This window comes from Panicum virgatum, chromosome 2K, assembly GCF_016808335.1.
Source record: "Panicum virgatum strain AP13 chromosome 2K, P.virgatum_v5, whole genome shotgun sequence".
Classification (NCBI taxonomy): Eukaryota; Viridiplantae; Streptophyta; class Magnoliopsida; order Poales; family Poaceae; genus Panicum; species Panicum virgatum.
The window spans coordinates 39,431,914-39,450,434 of record NC_053137.1 but is presented as its reverse complement, the minus strand read 5'-3'; the positions used below and the strand labels follow the sequence as shown (position 1 = coordinate 39,450,434).

Here is an 18,521-nt window from a genome sequence, read left to right as displayed (position 1 = left end):
AACCGAAGGATCAAGAGGGACTAGGGATCCACAACCTAGAATTAAAAAATATAGCTTTGCTCAGCATGTGGCTGTACCGCCTGCTAACAACAGACGGTACATGGCAGGAGATCCTACGCAATAAATATCTAGGGACTAAACCACTGGTTCAAGTTCAATGAAAAAGTGGGGATTCAAATTTCTAGGCAAGCCTCATGAAAGCAAAAACAGATTTTCGATGATTCGAAACTTTCATTATAAAGGATGGGTCACAAATTAGATTCTGGGAGGATGCATGGTTAGGCAACAGCCCTCTACGCGTCCAGTATCCACAACTTTATAACATTGTCCGGAAAAATAGGCTACGATGGCTGAGGTACTAAGTCCACGGATCCCAAACTTAACCTGGCGTCGAGATCTCATTGGTAGCAAATTGGCAAAGTGAAACAACCTGGCTTCACGTCTTGGCAATATTATGTTAAGCCATGACAGAGACGAATTCAAATGGAGATTAGACCAGACATGTGTATTTTCGGTTAAATCACATTATCTGGGCTTAATCTATCAAAACAGACCGAACAATAATTAAAAAAATTCTGAAAATTGAGAGCCCCACTCAAGATTAAGATTTTTCTCTAGTACCTCAGGCATGAGTTATCCTTACCAAAGACAATTTAGCAAAGCGAAACTGGCACGGCAATCAACAATGTTGCTTCTGTCATGAAAATGAAACAATGCAACATCTGTTTTTTGACTGCCGTTTTATGCGAATGGTATGGGTCTCGGTCTATGCGGCATGGGGCATACCCAAACCGCGTAATATGGCTAATATGTTTGGGAGCCGGCTAAATAGAGTACCTAAAAACTTCAAACCACTTATACTTGTGGGCGCGACAACTTTGTGTTGGTCTGTTTGGCTCTGCAGAAATGGTGTGGTGTTTGATAACAAACAATCTTTCTTTTTTCATGTTGTTTTCTCAACTACGCATTGGCTCCGCACGTGGGCTATTCTTCAGCGGCCTTCTTCCCAGGAGGTACTTGTGGAGGCATCTCTTTTTTTGGCTCAGGTGGCCAAGATTTTTTTTGCCCGAGCATATGGGTGGCGGTTTAGTCTTAGGATTGGCGGCTATTAGAGTGTCAGGTATTTTATCAAGCTCTTTTAGGATGTGTGTTGTTCTGGCAGAGGCTGCAAATATTTCAAGACGATGTATCAACTCGATGTATATTTTTTGAAATTAATAAAGTTCCTTTTTCCAAAAAAGAAAAAAAATAAAAAGCGGACCGTTTCTATGGTACAATTGACTTTGGTCCGTTTTTACTCACTGAACGGTGGACCCGATCGTCTCTTCTCAGACATGTGGACCCTCCCTAATCGTGTTCCCCTCGGCACGCCTGACCCTCCCTAATCGACGTTCCCCTCCGCTCGCTCGACCCTCCCTAATCGTGTTCCCATCTGCACGCCCGCGCCTTTGGCGTTCCCCGCCGCACGTCCTCCTGCGGATGCGGCAGGGCATCTTGGAGCTGCGGATGGAGGCGGGGTGTTGCGCCTTGGGCCGGCGGACGGGACTGGTTGCGGTGGGGTCTGGGGGCGGCGTGAGCTATGAGCGGCGGGAACCGGTGGAGGCCGGGGTGGGAGCTGCATCATCGGCAATCAGCGGCGGCGCCATGGTTTCGGCCTCCCCTTCCTCTTGGTGGCTGCTCGTCCATTCAACGCCTTCCCCCACGCTAGCGCCCCCTGTTGCCTCCTATTCGAATCGGAAGCGAACGACTGGGAGTGGAGGCGGTGCCCCGTAGCCTCGTATCCGAATAAAAAGCGAATCTCCGGTACGTCTGAATCAAAGTCTTGGCCGACTCCGAGTCAAAGTTGCATTTTTGTTCCGACTCATATTCAAGTTGCGTTCTTGTTTCTGTATGTAAATAGCTGGAGTATCCTTTTTGCAGAGATATCTGAAAATTGCTGGGTCATCTCCAACGTGTTGTCGCCGAGACGTTCCTCGCCGTAGACGAAGTCACGAAGTTGTCGGCTTTGTGTCCTCTCGTGCCGCACCTTTGCCGTCACCAGTAGCACTGAGATTTCCTGCACCAACACCCTGCTGTTTCAGCTTCTTAACTACGTACTGCACACAAGGTACGAACCAGTTTTTCCAGATTATGTGTGTGCCTATTGTTAGTCTTGGCCTCTCCGGCAATACTATGTTTCATTCAATTTTTGAAAAAAACAAAGACTGAACAAAACTGGTTTACAAGTTCAGAGTTTGGTTGCCTATTAGAATGGCCCTCTCAATACAAAGAAGATGCGGTTCAGTCCCTATTGTAGTTGTAGAATTTCAGATGTTCTTCACCTGCTTCTGTTCTGAATTAAATTCAGATTTATCAGTAGCGCAGCATTGTAGTTTGGTTGTCCTTACAGAAGGGCATCAAGGGCTCACGTCGAGACAGAAAGTTCATTGGATGACGCTCTCACCGAGGCTTCAACATGTAAAATGCCTTGTGCTTTGAGAAGAATGTTTGCAATTATTATTGTATTTTGTGAATGCACAAATATTAGAGCTTTGTGGGATAAGCATTTTGAAGATATGGCTGATGATTATGTACGGAATCATGGTAACACTCCAATTGTGGTTCAACTTGTGCTTAGGGATATAGCCGATATTGTACGATCAATGGGCAAAGATATCAAAAACTATGGATTCCCAGAATTGGATGTTTCAGCTGCAAATTATTTACATTTGTCTTCAAAAAATTATGTCTGAATTATTTTTAGTATAATATACTTGGTTTTTGTTATTTTCACTATATAAATTATATTTCACAGCAGTAACATGCATTCAACTAATAAGAGCTTCAATAATTTATATCTTTTTTATTTTACAAATTTACAGATGAGACATCTAGAGACTACTACAGAGAACTCACCGAGGAAAGGAATATTGGCTTTCAAAAAGAGGATTTGAAACTCATTGACACATTGAATGCCGAACAAATGGCCGAGTATAATGAGATTCTAGATCATGTGCTCAACCATAAAGGAAATGTCTTTTTTTTGTTGATGGCCCTGGTGGAACTGGTAAGACCTACCTTTATAGGGCATTGCTGGCAAAAGTTCGATCGATGGGTATTATTGCCGTTGCTACTGCGACATCTGGAATTGCAGCCTCTATTATGCTGGGTGGTCGTACTGCACACTCTAGATTCAAAATCCCAATAAAGCTTTGTGAAAACTCCATTTGTAACTTCACAAAACAGAGCGGAACCGCTGCATTGTTGCGCACATCATCACTGATTATATGGGATGAAGTGGCCATGACACGAAGACAAGCAGTGGAAACTCTAGATAGATCTTTGCAGGACATAATGGAATGCAATCAACCTTTTGGTGGTAAGGTAATGGTATTTGGAGGGAATTTTAGACAAGTCCTTCCAGTTGTGCCTCGTGGCACTAGGGCACAAATTACCGATGCCACGCTTCAGCGGTCATACATATGGGAGAAGGTGCATAAAGTACAACTTCAGTAGAACATGAGAGCGCAAGGCGATGCGTGGTATTCTGATTTTTTGCTTAGGATTGAAAATGGGACTGAGGTAACATATACAAATGATTACATGCAGCTGCCAGATGAAATTGTTATAGAGTATGAATCAGAGAATTCGATTGACACTCTCATAGAGCATGTGTTCCCTGATTTGGAAAAAAAATTGGACATCTGCATCTTATATGCGTGAACGTGCTATTTTGTCAACAAGGAATGAGCATGTTGATGGACTAAATGCTAGGATGATTGATATATTTTCTGGCAAAGAAAAGGTGTTCTACAGCCATGACTCTGTTGATGATGACTCAAACAATAATTATCCTCTGGATTTTCTCAACTCAATCACACCAAATGGGCTACCGCCTCACGAGCTGAGGATAAAAAAAAATTGTCCGGTTATTCTCCTGTGAAATCTTGACCCTCACAACGGTCTGTGTAATTGTACTCGTTTGGTGGTGAAAGGTTTCGACGATAATGCAATTGATGCTGAGATTGTCAATGGTCAACATGCTGGGAAAAGGATTTTCATTCCTAGGATACCGCTATGCCCATCGGAGGACATTACACTTCCTTTCAAGTTCAAAAGGAAACAATTCCCAATTAGATAATTCCCTAGACAATTCCCCCTTACCTCTCACAATGGACCCACAAGGGCAAACTTTGTTGATTCTGGTGAGCAATATATATTTTTTATCATATCCCTTCCTTCCATGTTGTAGACTCACCTAATATATGTCTAACATTTATAAATAGTAATTTATGTATGTGTTGAAGGCAAAGAAAACATTGACCCAGCAGAACGAATACGGCAAAAGAAAAGAGAAAAATATGCCAGTTTGACAGAGGAGGAGAAGGAGAAGAAGCGTGCAAAGGCAAGAGAAAATTATCAGCGTAGGAAGGCCACTAAAGGAAAAGAAATAATCCCGGATGGTATGAGGTTATTTTGAAAGGTGTTTCTATCATATTTTGAAAAAGGTCTACTTTCATGGCACATCATAATTCTTTTTTTTTTTGAATAAAATGCAGGAGCTCTGCTATATCATTTAAGAAAGGGGAAGCAGTTCAAAGTTCTTAAAAAAGAGATATTACAGAATTAACTAAGTCCTCAAACTCAAGGTAAAAGCAACCAAAGTTAAACATTATTAATGAACGATAACTCAGGGCCACCACATGCCAATCTTCTGTCACTGATTTCTCCCTTGATCTCCTGTATGACCGTGATTGGCAATCCAAACTGTTGATTGAAAACCCTACGGTTCTGCTCCTTCCAAATGTTCCAGGCTGTGTAAATCATCATTGCGGCCTTCAGCTTTCTTGTCTTGTTAGGCAGGTTAGCAAGCTCCTTTTCCCACCAATCTAAGATCTGCAGGCCTGATTGTGGTATCTTTACTAAGTTTTGTGTCCACGCGGCCACTGTGCTCCACACTTGTTGCGCAAACTGGCAGTGCAGTATGAGATGTGATGCTGTTTCCTGCTCCTGGTTGCACAAAGAGCATACTGGGTTGCAGGGCCATTGCCGAGCCAAGAGTTTATCTGCAGTTAGTATCTTGCTTTGGACAAGAAGCCATGCAAAAAACTTGTGCTTTCCTTCCGTTTCTGCCTTCCAAATATAATCTCCTTTGAACAAGCTGTATGATCCTACGAACTGTGCATTGTAAGCAGACCTTGCCGTGTACATCCCGTCCGCTGTCCATCTCCAGGCAATAGTATCTGGTTCATCTGTAAGTTGCACTGACTGCACAAAGTCCCACAACTGCACAAAGCTTGCCATTTCTTCCACTGTCTGCATCCTCCATAATCCTCGTGTCCAGTTTTGCTGGTGAATTTCCTCGCTTACAGTTTTATTTTTCCTCCACACTAGCCGAAACAAGTCTGGAAAGACATCCATAGGTGCTTGTCCATTCATCCATGACGATTGCCAGAATCCAGCCTTTAACCCATTTCCCACCGTGACTATTGTGCTTACTCTGAATAACTGCTTGTCAATTGCATCCACCGGCGGTTCAGTGCCTACCCATGGTCTCTCCGGTGACACCCACTGGAACCATAACCACCTCAAACGCAAAGCTCGACTGAACAAGTCCAAATCCAAGATTCCCAGACCTCCAAAATGTTTTGGTCTCATTGCCTTTCGCCATTGTACTAGGCAATTTCCTCCATTGGCCTCAGCCATTCCTTTCCAAAGGAAATTCCTTCTAAACTTATCAATTTTCTTGATGGCCCACTTTTGAAGCTTGAAAACAGTTATTAAGTATGTCGGTACTGATGTTAGTACCGAGTTGGTGAGCTTCAGTCTTCCTGCTTTATTCAGTAGCTTCCCTTTCCAAGTCGTCAGTTTGGCACCTACTTTGTCTATGAGTGGTTGAATGTCCACTCTTTTGAGCTGTCTGACATGGAGAGGAAGTCCAAGATAACTGCACGGGAACTCCTTAACCTGGCACTGAAAAGCTTCCATGACATGTTGTAAATTCATGCCATCACAACAAACCGGGTATACTGCACTTTTGTCAGTGTTAGTGACCAGCCCTGAAGCACAACCAAAAGCTCTCAATATATTTTCTACCACCTGAACCTCTTCAGTAATTGGGTTAAGGAAAATTGCAGCATCATCTGCATATAAGCTGATTCTTATCCTTGCATTTCTGTTGCAGATCAGTGATAGTAATCCTTCGGCGGTAGCTCTTTTTAACATTAGTTGTAAAGGCTCCATAGCTAAAATGAAAAGCATTGGAGATAATGGATCTCCCTGCCTGAGCCCAGTTTTATGTTTGAACCATTTCCCCCTCGAGCCATTCAGCAGAACTGAAGATGTTGCTGTCCCCAACAGTGTTGTTACCCATGATCTCCACCTTGAGCCAAAGCCCATTTGTTGCATCACCTCCTGTAGATAATCCCAACGAACTGTATCAAATGCTTTAGCTATGTCTAGTTTCAGAAACAATGTTGGCTTCTTTGCTCTGTGTAACTCCTTGAGCAGGTTCTGTGTGTAGAGGAAATTGTCTTGGATGCTTCTTCGTTTGTTGTGACCTTGAGACTAGAGTATCCAACTCAGTTGACAACCTTGTGGCCATCAACTTAGAGATGAGTTTGTTACACTGTGTGATAAACTGATGGGCCTATAATCGCCCACTTGCAAGGCATCATAATTCTTGAAATGAAGATTTGAATCGATTGGCAGGCACAGATGGTTCTTTGGTCTCTACTCCGTTTAATGGGGTCACACAAATCATCGAAGCAAGTACATTACCTGGGAACCAGTTTAAAAGCACTGAGATTGGAATTATAAAGAACCTAAACAAGTGAAAACATCTCTCACCTAGATAATTCCCCCTTATGACCTCTCACAATGGACCCACTGCGCATCTTGGATGAGGAGAAAGTTTTGAGGTGTTGAAGAAAATAGCACTTTCTAAAATACTTCTGCCCTTTTGCTTCTACTTTTTTCACCATAGCAGTTTCTACCCGCCGGCAGCGTACCCACGTTCATTCACTTGCTAAAAGTAACACCTTCTTATCTTCCTCCACATGTCCCTTGCCAGGCTATGCGTTGATTTAGCGTTGATACTTCTTGCCTTGCTTCTTTCATGCACTGGAATATAATTAGTATCCTATTAGCATAACATACGTTCTTTCCTACCTTCTACTCCTACGTGATTGATTCTTTCCAATTTCGCCATTTTGCATCGCTTTCCTCTCTCTTTCATGCACGGTGATTAGTCCCAATCCCATGCGCTGCTTGACCTAGGACTACGAGCGGCAATGGACTGCTAGGGCCTGCTTGCTTCGACCAACACCCCACGGACAGAACAGCGAGCAGCATCATCGGCTCATCGCGACATCAACGACGCCCTCCAGCACTACGTGGCAGCCAGTCCGACATCAGCCGCGTTGCCTCGGAGGGCGTCCTCGCCACCGCGACCTCCGCCTTGATTGAAAGGTAGCCCGATTCTACGTGAAGCACTTGGCCAGCGGCCGGATCACCATCGCTGCCATTTCAAAGGTAATGCATTCTTTGATCATCATAGATCAATTAAATACTGCTTTTGCGAAGTAGATGAACTGCATTGTACCTCGGTCAACCCCAGAATATGGTGCTCATATGCATCTCGTGGTTATATGTCTAAATAAAGTATATGCATGCATGGTCATATTGAAAATAATATGGTTGCCTGCAGCCTGCAACGTGGGAAAGAAGTCAAATAATTTGTAGCCAACATTTAGGTAATCACTTCGAGGTTTGGTTTTTGTATCCTCATGGATTGTCGTGTTCCAATTGATGATACGACGAACACAACACTTGGATGTAAGAGACCAAGGGCAAACTTTGTTGATTCTGGTGAGCAATATATATATTTTTATTATATCCCTTCCTTCCATGTTGTAGACTCACCTAATATATGTCTAACATTTATAAATAGTAATTTATGTATGTGTTGAAGGCAAAGAAAACATTGACCCAGCAGAACGAATACGGCAAAAGAAACGAGAAAAATATGCCAGTTTGACAGAGGAGGAGAAGGAGAAGAAGCGTGCAAAGGAAAGAGAAAATTATCAGCGTAGGAAGGCCACTAAAGGAAAAGAAATAATCCTGGATGGTATGAGATTATTTTGAAAGGTGTTTCTATCATATTTTGAAAAAGGTTTACTTTCATGGCACATCATAATTCTTGAAATGAAGATTTGAATCGATTGGCAGGGACAGATGGTTCTTTGGTCTCTATTCCGTTTAATGGGGTCACACAAATCATCGAAGCAAGTACATTACCCGGGAACCAGTTTAAAAGCACTGAGATTGGAATTACTTCATCACGGCCAATTTCAAGTTTGTGTGTTATCGGTAATTTAATGTATATGATAAGTATATAACAAAGTTCAAATTATATATATACATCATAATGATATGTGTTTAATGTATGTGTACAAGATTAGTAAATGAGGACGGTCCTACCTATGCTAATGACGATGATTGGCTCCATACATATGATAGTTCTACCATAGGAAATACAAGAGCATCAGGTTAATATATGGAACTTTTGGTGTCTTTTTGAACTTTGATGTGTTTGAATTTCTTTTATTTAGCATGTGGGGCATCATGTCATGATGTCAATGGCTTTTTGAAATTACCAATAGGTCAAGACTCTGCAGATGTTGTGCCGATCGTACATGAGATGAACCATAAGTCAAAAAAAAATAGCCGACTTGACAGAAGAACAAAAGGAGAAGAAGCGTGCAAAGGCAAGGGAAAACTATCATCTTCGGAAGGCTCGAGCTAAAGCATTGGCCACTCTACCAATACCTGATAGGAGTTCTTGTGATATTGGTACTTTCTTATTTCATGGTAGACGAGTTTATGCAACAAAAGTAGTTTTCTTCTTCTAGATGGAGTTTTGTCAAAACACTACTACAGAATACATCATCGCAAACGCATCATCACTGCCGGTTTGTTTCGAACCGGCGGTGATAGTCTATCACCGCCGGTTCCAAATGAACCCGGCGGTGATGCTAACGTATCACCGCCGGTTCGTAATACGACCCGGCGGTGATGCTCTCGAGAGTATCACCGCCGGGTTGTAATATGACCCGGCGGTGATGTGTTATCCACCTATTTTAATTTCTCTAAACCTCTCTTTCACTCATCTCCCCCGAGGCTCCCTCTCTTCTTCTCTCGCCATCCAGCCCGCCCCTCCGCTCCCTCCTACCACTCCTTTGCCCGCTCTGCTCGCCTGCCTGCCCTTCTGCTCTGCTCGCCTGCCTGCCCTTCTGCTCCGCCTCCTCCCATGACCCGCTATGGTCAGCGACTGGATGCGCCCAGGCCATGCTCCGGCGCACGGGCCCCAACCTCGGCGCGCTCCGGCGAGGGCGAGCTTCACCACCGGCGCGAGCCATCTCGGGCGCGGGCCGCTGTCCTGAGGACTCAGCCCCGTCGCAGCTGGGCGAGCTTCGGTGTGGGTGTGGGCCGCCGCTGCGAGGACCCTGCCTTGCTTCGCCGGTCACGTCACCCTAGCCCTCGTCGGCAGCTGCGCGCCCGGAGGCCGCGCCTACCTGGCCGGATTTGGCCGCCCGCCACTAGATCTGGCTGTGGTCACCCGGCCGCCGCTCCCACCTGGCCGGATTTGGCCGCCCGCCGCCGGATCGTCGTTGCATCCATTCTTCGCTCCGTCCGTTCCCCATTCATCTCCCCCGTCACACAGAGCGCCTCCGCCGACCCTTCCCCTTCCCTAACCTCGCCTCCCCTCTCTTCCCCTGCAGGTAGGGAAGCGGCGAGCACGCAGCAGCGGCACGGAGCAGGGTCCGGGGGCGGCACGGAGCGGGCCCAGGGCGGCGGCGGCGAGGAGAGTCCACTGCAGGAGGGCTCGTGGGGCGGCGACGGGCTGGGAGTAGCAGGAGGGTCGGCGCCTCCTCTCTGCGGTGGCGGGCAGCGAGCAGCAGGAGGGCCGCCGCCTCCTCTCTACGGCGGCGGGCGGCGAGCAGCAGGGGACCGCCACCTCCTCTCTGCGTCGGCGGGCAGCGAGCAGCAGGAGGGTTTTTTTTTTTTGTTTTGGGACAGGTTCAACACCGCCGGTTGTGGAACCGGCGGTGATGGCCCTCCTTATCACTGTCGAGTTAAATCCAACGCCCCTCAAAACCGGCGGTGATGGCCATTTTGAACCGGCGGTGATGAGGGGCGCTGGAGTAGTGAAAAATGATCATTGCAGGTTGCACCGAGGACTCGTCTCCTGAAGAGCGAAAGAGGGAGCGAGAGAGGAGACGATATGCTACATTATCAGACATTTCGAAACAAGATAAGATTTTCAGGGATGGCATGGCTCGTAAAAGAAGGAACATGCATACACAAGGTGGAGTATTATTTCTCATTACTATTTCTCATTACTGATCAACTTATTCATCTAAATGGGTCCTCACTTTTTAATAATGTTTATTTATAGATGTTAATGTTGATGACACACCTGAAGCTTCTAAACGGGAGCTAGAAAAATGCAGATACGCCACTCGGTTGCAAAGAAAAACGGGGTTTTACAAGGTATAGTATGACCAGCACATCTATTCAGCTCAGAAAAAACCCAAAACAATGCTAATATGCTTTATATTTATTTTCTGCAGTGAATGGCCATGCTAATTGTTCAGATCAGTCAGTGGTACTCCAAAATACAAATGGTATTATTCCTCTAACGAATCTTGTTAAAACCTAATTGATATTTATATACTAATAATGCTGAGAACATATGTAGGTCCTATGTCTGCACATGTGGATCACAATCGTTTTGAATCTGGGATATGGGAACCAGAGGACATAGATGATCAAAATGAAGGTGATGGATCATCATATATGATATGTGTTGATATTTGTATTATCGAATAAGTACTTCTGTTATGCAATTGGGCACCTGTACTTACATTCGGTAATATTTTCATGGTTCACTACATCAGAGGAAGATTTGGACTGTGAAAAAACCGAAGATGTTATGACAGATATTTATGATGATGATGAGGCTAGGGTGTTCCATGATAGGGGTATACCTATTCTTTTTTTTTTTGAAACCAGGGTATACCTATTCTCATTGTATTAATTTGTATTTATAGATATTATTTTATGTCAAAATAGAGTAAAGTAACTTAAAAAATGTGAACATTTTATAATCCAACTATTTTTTTGGTGTGCATTGCTGCATGCAGAATTTGTCTACAAGACAAACAGAGATGCAGATATTGCAGCACCATTGTTTGATCCATTCGATAGTGTTTATAAGGATCTTCCAAAAGAGCACCAGAGACTTCAAAAAGTGCCCAATTGTGAGTTTTGCGGTGCAATAAAATTTCCTGGTGAAGGCCTTGGTTTTTGTTGCAGACAGGGAAAGGTTAACATCTTCATACCAGATGTCCCTAATGAATTGCAACGACTTTTCACAAGCCAAACAGACAAGGATGCTTTGTACTTCCGGCAGAATATTCGTTACTTCAACTCACACTTCTCATTCACCAGCTTTGGAGCCACAGTTGATCGTCGTCTAGCTACTGCAGCTGGTATTAACCTTAAATTGTGAATTCTTGACAAGTGTATTTATTCGTTTCATACATATATGAATAACACAGTAGATTCTCGCTGGCTCTTTCAGGTACAGGTGTTTATACTTTCAAAGTGCATGGGCAAATATATCATAAGCTAGACCAACTGAGGCCTGGTGGCAAAGGTCCTCGCCATATGCAACTATATTTTTATGATACAGATGAGAGCATTGCACACAGATCAAAGAGATCTCCCCATTTAGATGCTGATTTAATTAGGAATATACTGGGTATATTTCGGAATAATCCTTACATGCACACATTCAGAAGTCTCGGTCAACTTGAAAATATTGATGAGTACAAAATCGAGATGAATACAAGCATTTCAGTGGACCAACAACGATACAATGCTCCTACAATGGAGCAAGTTGCAGCTATATGGCAAGAGGGTTCTGATGAGAAGCGTAAATTTGATCGAAGTATAATGATATATGCAAATTCTGGGCGTGCACATTTCATAAGAGCATATTATGGATGTTATGATCCACTTTCGTATCCTGTATTCTATCCTAATGTTGAGACTGGTTGGGAAGATAAAAAGATTTTGCTAGAAGAGAAGCCAGTTATTCGTATTCCAAGGTAGAAGAGGAAATATACTAAACGTACAAAGCCAGGTAAGGATCGTATATTGTTATTTTTTATTTTTACTTCTTAAATCATAAATATTTCCTCATACAATAATTATTATCATACATCGTAGATGCTTGTAAGCCACGTGTGGAACATAACAACAAACAGAAAACATTGAAGAATTGACCTAAGGTTGCGTTGGAAGGTATATGCGCTGGTTTCTATGTTTTATATAGATGTAGGTTAAATATTCTTATTACTTTGCATACTAATATATATATACAGATCATGATGCCTGTGTGGAGAACAATGAGGAAGATATAAATGGCGACATCGATGATGGAAGCGGGGATGACATTGATGGAGGTTTGTGCAGTACCACTCAATTTTATGATCAACATATACAAACATTGCCCGCTAAAGTTGTTTAGTAATTTTTTGTTATTTCTTCTGTGATCAGGAAAATCATCATCACGGTTGCATGTAAGTGCACGTGAGTACTATTGTTACATGATGCAGGTTCGTGAAGGCGTGTTTGTGATATTCTTCTATGGAGGTCGGCTCTTTCAACAGTGGATTGTTGACATATATATCAAAATTGAATCCATGCGCTTGGACTGGTACTCAAATCCTGAACATCAGAAAATCATTAGAGCTGATCTTTATCAGGTAAATATTGGTCCATGATCTGCAATACTCATATAAAATAATGTAAATGTGTTAATATACTTATTTGATAATACAGGGAATTCTTGACTCCCTTGCATCGGGTGAGGTCAGTGGGCAGAGGACTGGAAAACGTTGGTACTATCAAAGGACTTTCCTGGCAGTGATAGAGATGTGAATTGCAGATTCATGGATGCAATGGCTTTAGTGGCACGTTATGGTCGTCCAGATTACTTTGTCACAATGACATGCAACCCCTACTGGCCAGAAATATTAGAGCAGCTACTGCCAGGTCAAACACCTCAAGATAGACCAGATATTGTAGCCAGGGTATATCATGCCAAGCTTCTTGATCTGCATGACTTCCTAATTGTCAAAGGCCATTTTGGAAAGGTGAAAGCATGGGCACACGTAACAGAGTTCCAGAAATGGGGTTTACCCCATGAGCATTTTTTATTGATCATGGACAGTAGTGCTAAACTAAGTAGTCCTGATGACTATGACAAATACATATCTGCTGAGCTTCCAGATAAAAAAAGCACCCTACCCTGCATCGACTTGTTTGTAAACACATGATGCATGGTCCATGTGGGAGTCTCAATCCTAAATGTGTGTGTATGGCGGATGGTGCATGTCGTTTCAAGTACCCTCGTCAGTTCTGTGACTCTACACAACAAGGAAAAGATGCATACCCTATATATAGAAGACGTGAAGATGGGCATAAAGTGTTTATCAGAAATAAATGGTTGGATAACAGATGGGTTGTGCCATATAATCCGACACATCTGATGAGGTATAATTGCCATATCAATGTTGAGGTATGTTCCAGCATCAAGGGAGTTAAGTACTTGTATAAGTATGTATACAAGGGAACTGATTGCGCCTCATTTGCAGTTGAGAATAAAAATGAAAGTGACCCCGTAGTAATTAATGAGATAAAACAATATAGAAAGGCAAGGTGCATTACCGCCATTGAAGCTATCTACAAGTTATATCGTTTTCCGATGTACTCTATGTCGCCACCAGTTTTACAGATGCAAGTACATCTTTCTGGAATGCACATGGTTCCCTTTAATGATGGTGATAACCTTGAAGATGTAGTGCAGCTGAAACGACCCGGGTTTCTTAAAGGAGAACCCGAATCCCTGTATCGTCGTGATAGTCCCTGTATCAGTAGCTATCACATACAGAACTCATTTCAGGCAGTAAATCAATTCATACTCACTTAAAAGAGGTTCAAACATAGATTTAATTATTACAAAATCCAAATGATTTACAATACGAATCTATTATTACAAGCCCATTGGGCTAACTGGAACAAACAGAAAGCGGTAGCGGTAGCGGTAGCTAATCTTCGGGCCATCCTTCATCTTGAACTCCATCACCACAGGCAGCACTTGAGCGTAGCATGAACTTCTAAGCTTCAATCGTACCATCCATCTTCGTTGGCGTCGAACTCCTGCTCGGATCTTGCATCTTGCCAAACTATCCCCAAGGACGGGATAGGTTCACGTCACCATCCGTATGTAAGCTTTTAAGTGGATGTAAAGGTATAAAAAGTAGCCAATGGATAGGCTGGGGTTTCCTATGCAAGCATATACATATATATCCATAATCATGTCTTTCACCCATCCCAGGTCGGTGCAGGAAACTCCCTTTCCTTGCACCTCATCTGACTCCACAGGGGGAAGTAGACTAGAGGGAGGTAGAAATACTGGGGTTTACTACTCTATGAAAGTGCAGCCAGATCAAGAGTTGTACATAACCGAGTATGCGGCTATACGTATAGTTTTCATCCTGCAGGGGTTGTACACCTGTACCCACTCGGGCTGCAAGCCGGGAGCGACCCAACTGAGACACAGCCCACAACCATGACTCCCTAACCATGACAGTACCATCCTGCATTCCCGAGGTGGGATACATTCGCCGCAACGAATGTTCCGGGCCTGTGGATCTCTAGCTTGGCCATGGCTTCGAGAATCTCGGAGACTAGGGTCGGAGAACCCGACTGGGCCCACGCACCCCGAATTGGGCGTGCGCGGTCTACCCTCTCCTAGAGACTAGGGTCGGAACACCCGACCGGGCCCGACGCACCCCGAATTCCCATGGGCGTGCTCGGCCTACCCTCTCCTTAAACACAACCACAGTCTGATACCGCACAACTAGAAATGGCTGGAACCCCTTCCCATACGGGGGTAAGTGGTTTGCACGTTTGACATATATTGCCGGGGCACTATCTCGAACTATATTGCCGGGGCAAGCATCTTCTCGCGCAGTCCTCCGCAAAGGTCCGCCAAAGGCACCCATAACAGGTATCGCCTCTCCTTGGGCAACCACACAGGTACACCCCTCCTCATCCCGCACCCGCCACAGGTGCTCCTTAGGATGTGCCCACCACACATCCCCGGCCAGTCGTTTGTCCCCGCTAAAAGCCCTATCTCTGGCTCCTCACAAAGTGGATCTCATGCATGCCAAGACTATCATATCATGGAATCCCATACCCAATCACTCTCATAGTAGCCAAAGCATCCAATAATCAATCAAGGTATAGGGATGCAAGGAATACGGTATAAGTAGGCCATGCAGGCTTATCACACACACACACACACACACACACACACAAGTAAAGCAATAGCAATTCTAGCAAGCAATGCCTAATAGGTATTCAAGTCAAAGATGGGTGTGAACTTGGCAGCTCTTCGTAGTCCTCCGTGGTCTTCTCGTAGTCCGGGACGTCCTCCTGGTTCTTCTGGGCGTCCAGGGCGACGATCTTCTCTTCAGCAGCAGGACCTATTCATAATTACAAATTACTATAAGGGCCAAAGTGCAAGAAATGCACGAAACTATCCAAATAAGATCCAAATCACAACAAAACCTACTCTAACGCATAGATCATAATTTTAGAAGAATTATGAAACTAGTTTCATAATTTTCGGAGCTCTGGTTGATTTATTATGAATTTTTGAAGCTTAAAACAATTTCTAGAATTAAATAAAGGTTTTCGGAACAAGAAAAACACACAGTCAGCCACGTGGCAGCCTCTGGGAGCGCCACGTGTCATGCTTGACGTCAGCATGGGGTCAGGCTCTGCTGTCGTCATTATCACATCAGTGTTGACTTGGTCAACATTGACCAAGTCAATGGTCAATGGGTCCACGTCCAGGTCAGCGGGTCCACGGTCAGTGGGGCCCACCAGTCAGTCTCACAGGAGACACTGACATGCGGGTCCCGCGTGTCAGCAGGGGTTAAAGCAAAAGAAAAGGGAAAAAGAAAAGGGTTTCTGGGCTCAAAGGACGATCAGGCCGGCTTGGCGGCCCACTAACTCGGCTTGGCCCACGGCTCAAAAGAATGGCCGGCTCGGGAACTCGGCTTAGCAGGCCGGCTTGGGGGATCGGCCCGGCCCATGTCTTGCAGCTCGGCTCGGGGAACTGGGCCGGTGGAGAGCGGCGGCCCATCTTCTTCTTCTCCTCTTCTTTTCTTTCCTTTTCTTCTCCTTCCTTTCACTGGTGAGCCGGGCCCGCGTGGCAGCGCGTCCTCCTCATCTCTGCTTCACTCGTCTCCTCCAATGGACCTTGGCAGGGGCGCTCGGTCAGGGATGTTATGGCGAGGGCTCCTCGGCGGCGGCGACGACGGCGAGACATGGGTGACCGGGGCAAGGCGGGGTCATGGACGGAGGGCTGTTGGTCTGGTCTGACACCATGGCGGGGCGAGGGCGAGGCGGTGACGGAAATAGAGACAACACGAGGGCGAGGTCGCGGGTCACCGGCGAGCTAGATCCGCGGCGGCGTGCCGGAGCGAAGGTGAGGCCGGGCTGGACGGCTTTGGGCTCGGCGGACTTGGCAGGCGATGGCGGCGCGACGCGAGCTAGGTGCCCAGGGTGGCGGCAACGAGGTCCGACAGCGACGGGGTAACGGCGGGTTCGTGCTCCGGTTAGGACAGGGCAGGACGAAGGCGAGGCGTGTGCGCGTGTGGCCGGGGTGCGCGTGGCACGGGAGCGGCCGGGTTTGTGTCCAGCGGGCCCGTGGGGAGGCGATGCGGCACGCCGACGGTGCAGGACAGCACGGCGGCGGGGCTAGGAGGCTGGCACAGATCCGCGGCGGTGTGGCGACATGGCGGCGTGTTCGTGGCAAGCACGGCCACGGCGAGGCAGGTCAGGCGGAGGTTCCGGCGGTGCTTGCGTGCGTGAGGCGCTAGCGTGGTGGTGAGGCCGTGCCGCACGGCGGCGGGCTCAGCGACAAGGTGGTGCAAGGCGTGGGTGCGTGCGAGGGCGCAGCGTGTGCACAGCCACGATGGCAAGCGGAGCGGTCAAGTCTGTACGAAGCAGATGAAGGCGGCACCTGGTGGCGTAGAGTGCGTGTGTGTGAGGGTGTTGTGCGTGCGGAGCGAAGCGAAGCGAGGTGCATCCATGGCAAAGGCCATGGCGGGTCTGTGTGCATGTGGTGTGATTGCACGCAGGGCGCTCGGCGAAATGCCGTAGAGGCGCTTGCGTGCGCCACGCCGCGACGTCGAGACGGCGGCCGTGGCAACTGTGGCGTGGCGAGGGCAGGGGGCATGGCTTGAGCGTGCCAGGGCATGACCCTGGGCTCGGCCAGCAGGTCGGGCGCGTGCGCTCACGCGCGGGATCCTGACATGCCAGGTCCGCGGCGTGGCCGAGTCGCGAACGCGGAGCATCGGCGCTCCGGGCTTGCGAGGCATGACGGCAGTGTGAGAAGGGCGACGACGGCTACGTGGTCCTAGGGTCCCTCTACGGTGTTACACACGACAGCATTTAGGAGGGCAACGGAGGGTTTGGTGGCGAGGGAACCTACCGAATGGATTGGGGGAGAAAGGAGATGGCGCCATGACGAGCTGAGGCAGAGGAGGCACGGTGCAGTGCTGTGCCGAGCTGCAACGCCGATGTCGGCGTTCGGGCGCAGGCTTGGCGAAGTACGACGGCGGCGGTCCTCCTTGGGCTCGGCAATGTCCTTCTCCTCCTTCCTCTTCTTGCTAGGCTCCAGGTGTGGCGGCGTCCTCTCCCTCCTCTACTTCTTTCTTTCCCTTTCTCCTTCTCTAGTGGCGGCGGTGGAAAGGGAAGAAATCCCCAGGCTTAGGGTTTGGGGATGGCCGATTGGGGGGTCTTATAGGTGGCGCGGCTAGGGTTGGAGGCTTCGGGGCGGCACGGATGCCAAGGATTGCCGGACAAGCTCGGGGCACGAGGCAGGGACACGCGGTTGGCATCGGACGGCTCCGCGCGGTGGCTTTCCGCGGGCTCGAGCGGACGCGGGTGGTCAAGGGTAGGCGCGCGCGGCAGGCGTGAGCGCGCGCGGGGTTGTAGCTGGCTCAGAGCAGGCGATGCCGGCGCGGAACGCGGGCGATGCGGGTAAAGGCGAGGTGCAGCACCGACGGGCCCCAGCGGCAGTGAGCGCGCGGCGTGGACAGGTGTGCCGACAGGTTCTGACAAGCGTGGGCTTGTCCTCCACCCCCACGACCAAGCGGTTGCGTCCACGCGCGGATAGGAACGCGATGGCGTTAGCGGCGCGAGTGGACGGCTTTGGGGAGAAGAAGAAATGGGGAGAGGGGGAAAAGGTGACTGATGAGTGGGGTCAAGGCGTCAGCGGCAGCGGGCTGGGGACCAAGCTGCGCGGTACGCGTGCGTGGGGCGGATTGGGCTGACGCAGTGCTGTCGGGCCGGAGGGAAAGGTTGGGCTAGGATCGGGCCACGCGGGACAA

At 47.2% G+C, this 18,521-nt stretch overlaps 1 protein-coding gene across 12 annotated transcripts; it reads left to right on the top strand.

Moving 5' to 3' along the window:
* The first annotated feature begins 1,385 nt into the window (after positions 1-1,385).
* LOC120676000 lies at positions 1,386-13,887 on the top strand. 12 transcript variants are annotated; one of them, XM_039957238.1, is made up of 22 exons: positions 1,386-1,803; positions 1,921-2,107; positions 2,862-4,184; positions 4,266-4,442; positions 4,539-4,628; positions 7,258-7,512; positions 7,688-7,848; positions 7,931-8,107; positions 8,209-8,349; positions 8,437-8,528; positions 8,643-8,850; positions 10,208-10,348; positions 10,439-10,533; positions 10,614-10,667; positions 10,742-10,822; positions 10,941-11,024; positions 11,187-11,534; positions 11,627-12,190; positions 12,277-12,351; positions 12,432-12,512; positions 12,607-12,815; positions 12,892-13,887. In XM_039957238.1, exons 13-18 carry the CDS (start codon positions 10,488-10,490, stop codon positions 12,157-12,159), a joined length of 1,146 nt encoding a protein of 381 aa, XP_039813172.1. In that variant the 5' UTR covers positions 1,386-1,803; positions 1,921-2,107; positions 2,862-4,184; positions 4,266-4,442; positions 4,539-4,628; positions 7,258-7,512; positions 7,688-7,848; positions 7,931-8,107; positions 8,209-8,349; positions 8,437-8,528; positions 8,643-8,850; positions 10,208-10,348; positions 10,439-10,487; the 3' UTR covers positions 12,160-12,190; positions 12,277-12,351; positions 12,432-12,512; positions 12,607-12,815; positions 12,892-13,887. The 12 variants fall into 12 exon arrangements, 11 of the variants coding, with proteins under 11 accessions (XP_039813172.1, XP_039813158.1, XP_039813189.1 ...); XM_039957224.1 differs by having other exon boundaries at positions 1,387-1,803; positions 4,287-4,442; positions 8,643-8,832; XM_039957255.1 differs by having other exon boundaries at positions 1,387-1,803; positions 7,734-7,848; positions 7,952-8,107; positions 8,643-8,832.
* Positions 13,888-18,521: the final 4,634 nt, after the last annotated feature.

Coding starts and splice junctions, on each gene's coding strand:
- LOC120676000 (XM_039957238.1), top strand. CDS start 10,488: ATGCAGATACGCCACTCGGTTGCAAAGAAAAACGGGGTTTTACAAG. Junction 10,823..10,940: donor CATAGATGATCAAAATGAAG/GTGATGGATCAT, acceptor TCACTACATCAG/AGGAAGATTTGGACTGTGAA. Junction 11,025..11,186: donor TAGGGTGTTCCATGATAGGG/GTATACCTATTC, acceptor TGCTGCATGCAG/AATTTGTCTACAAGACAAAC.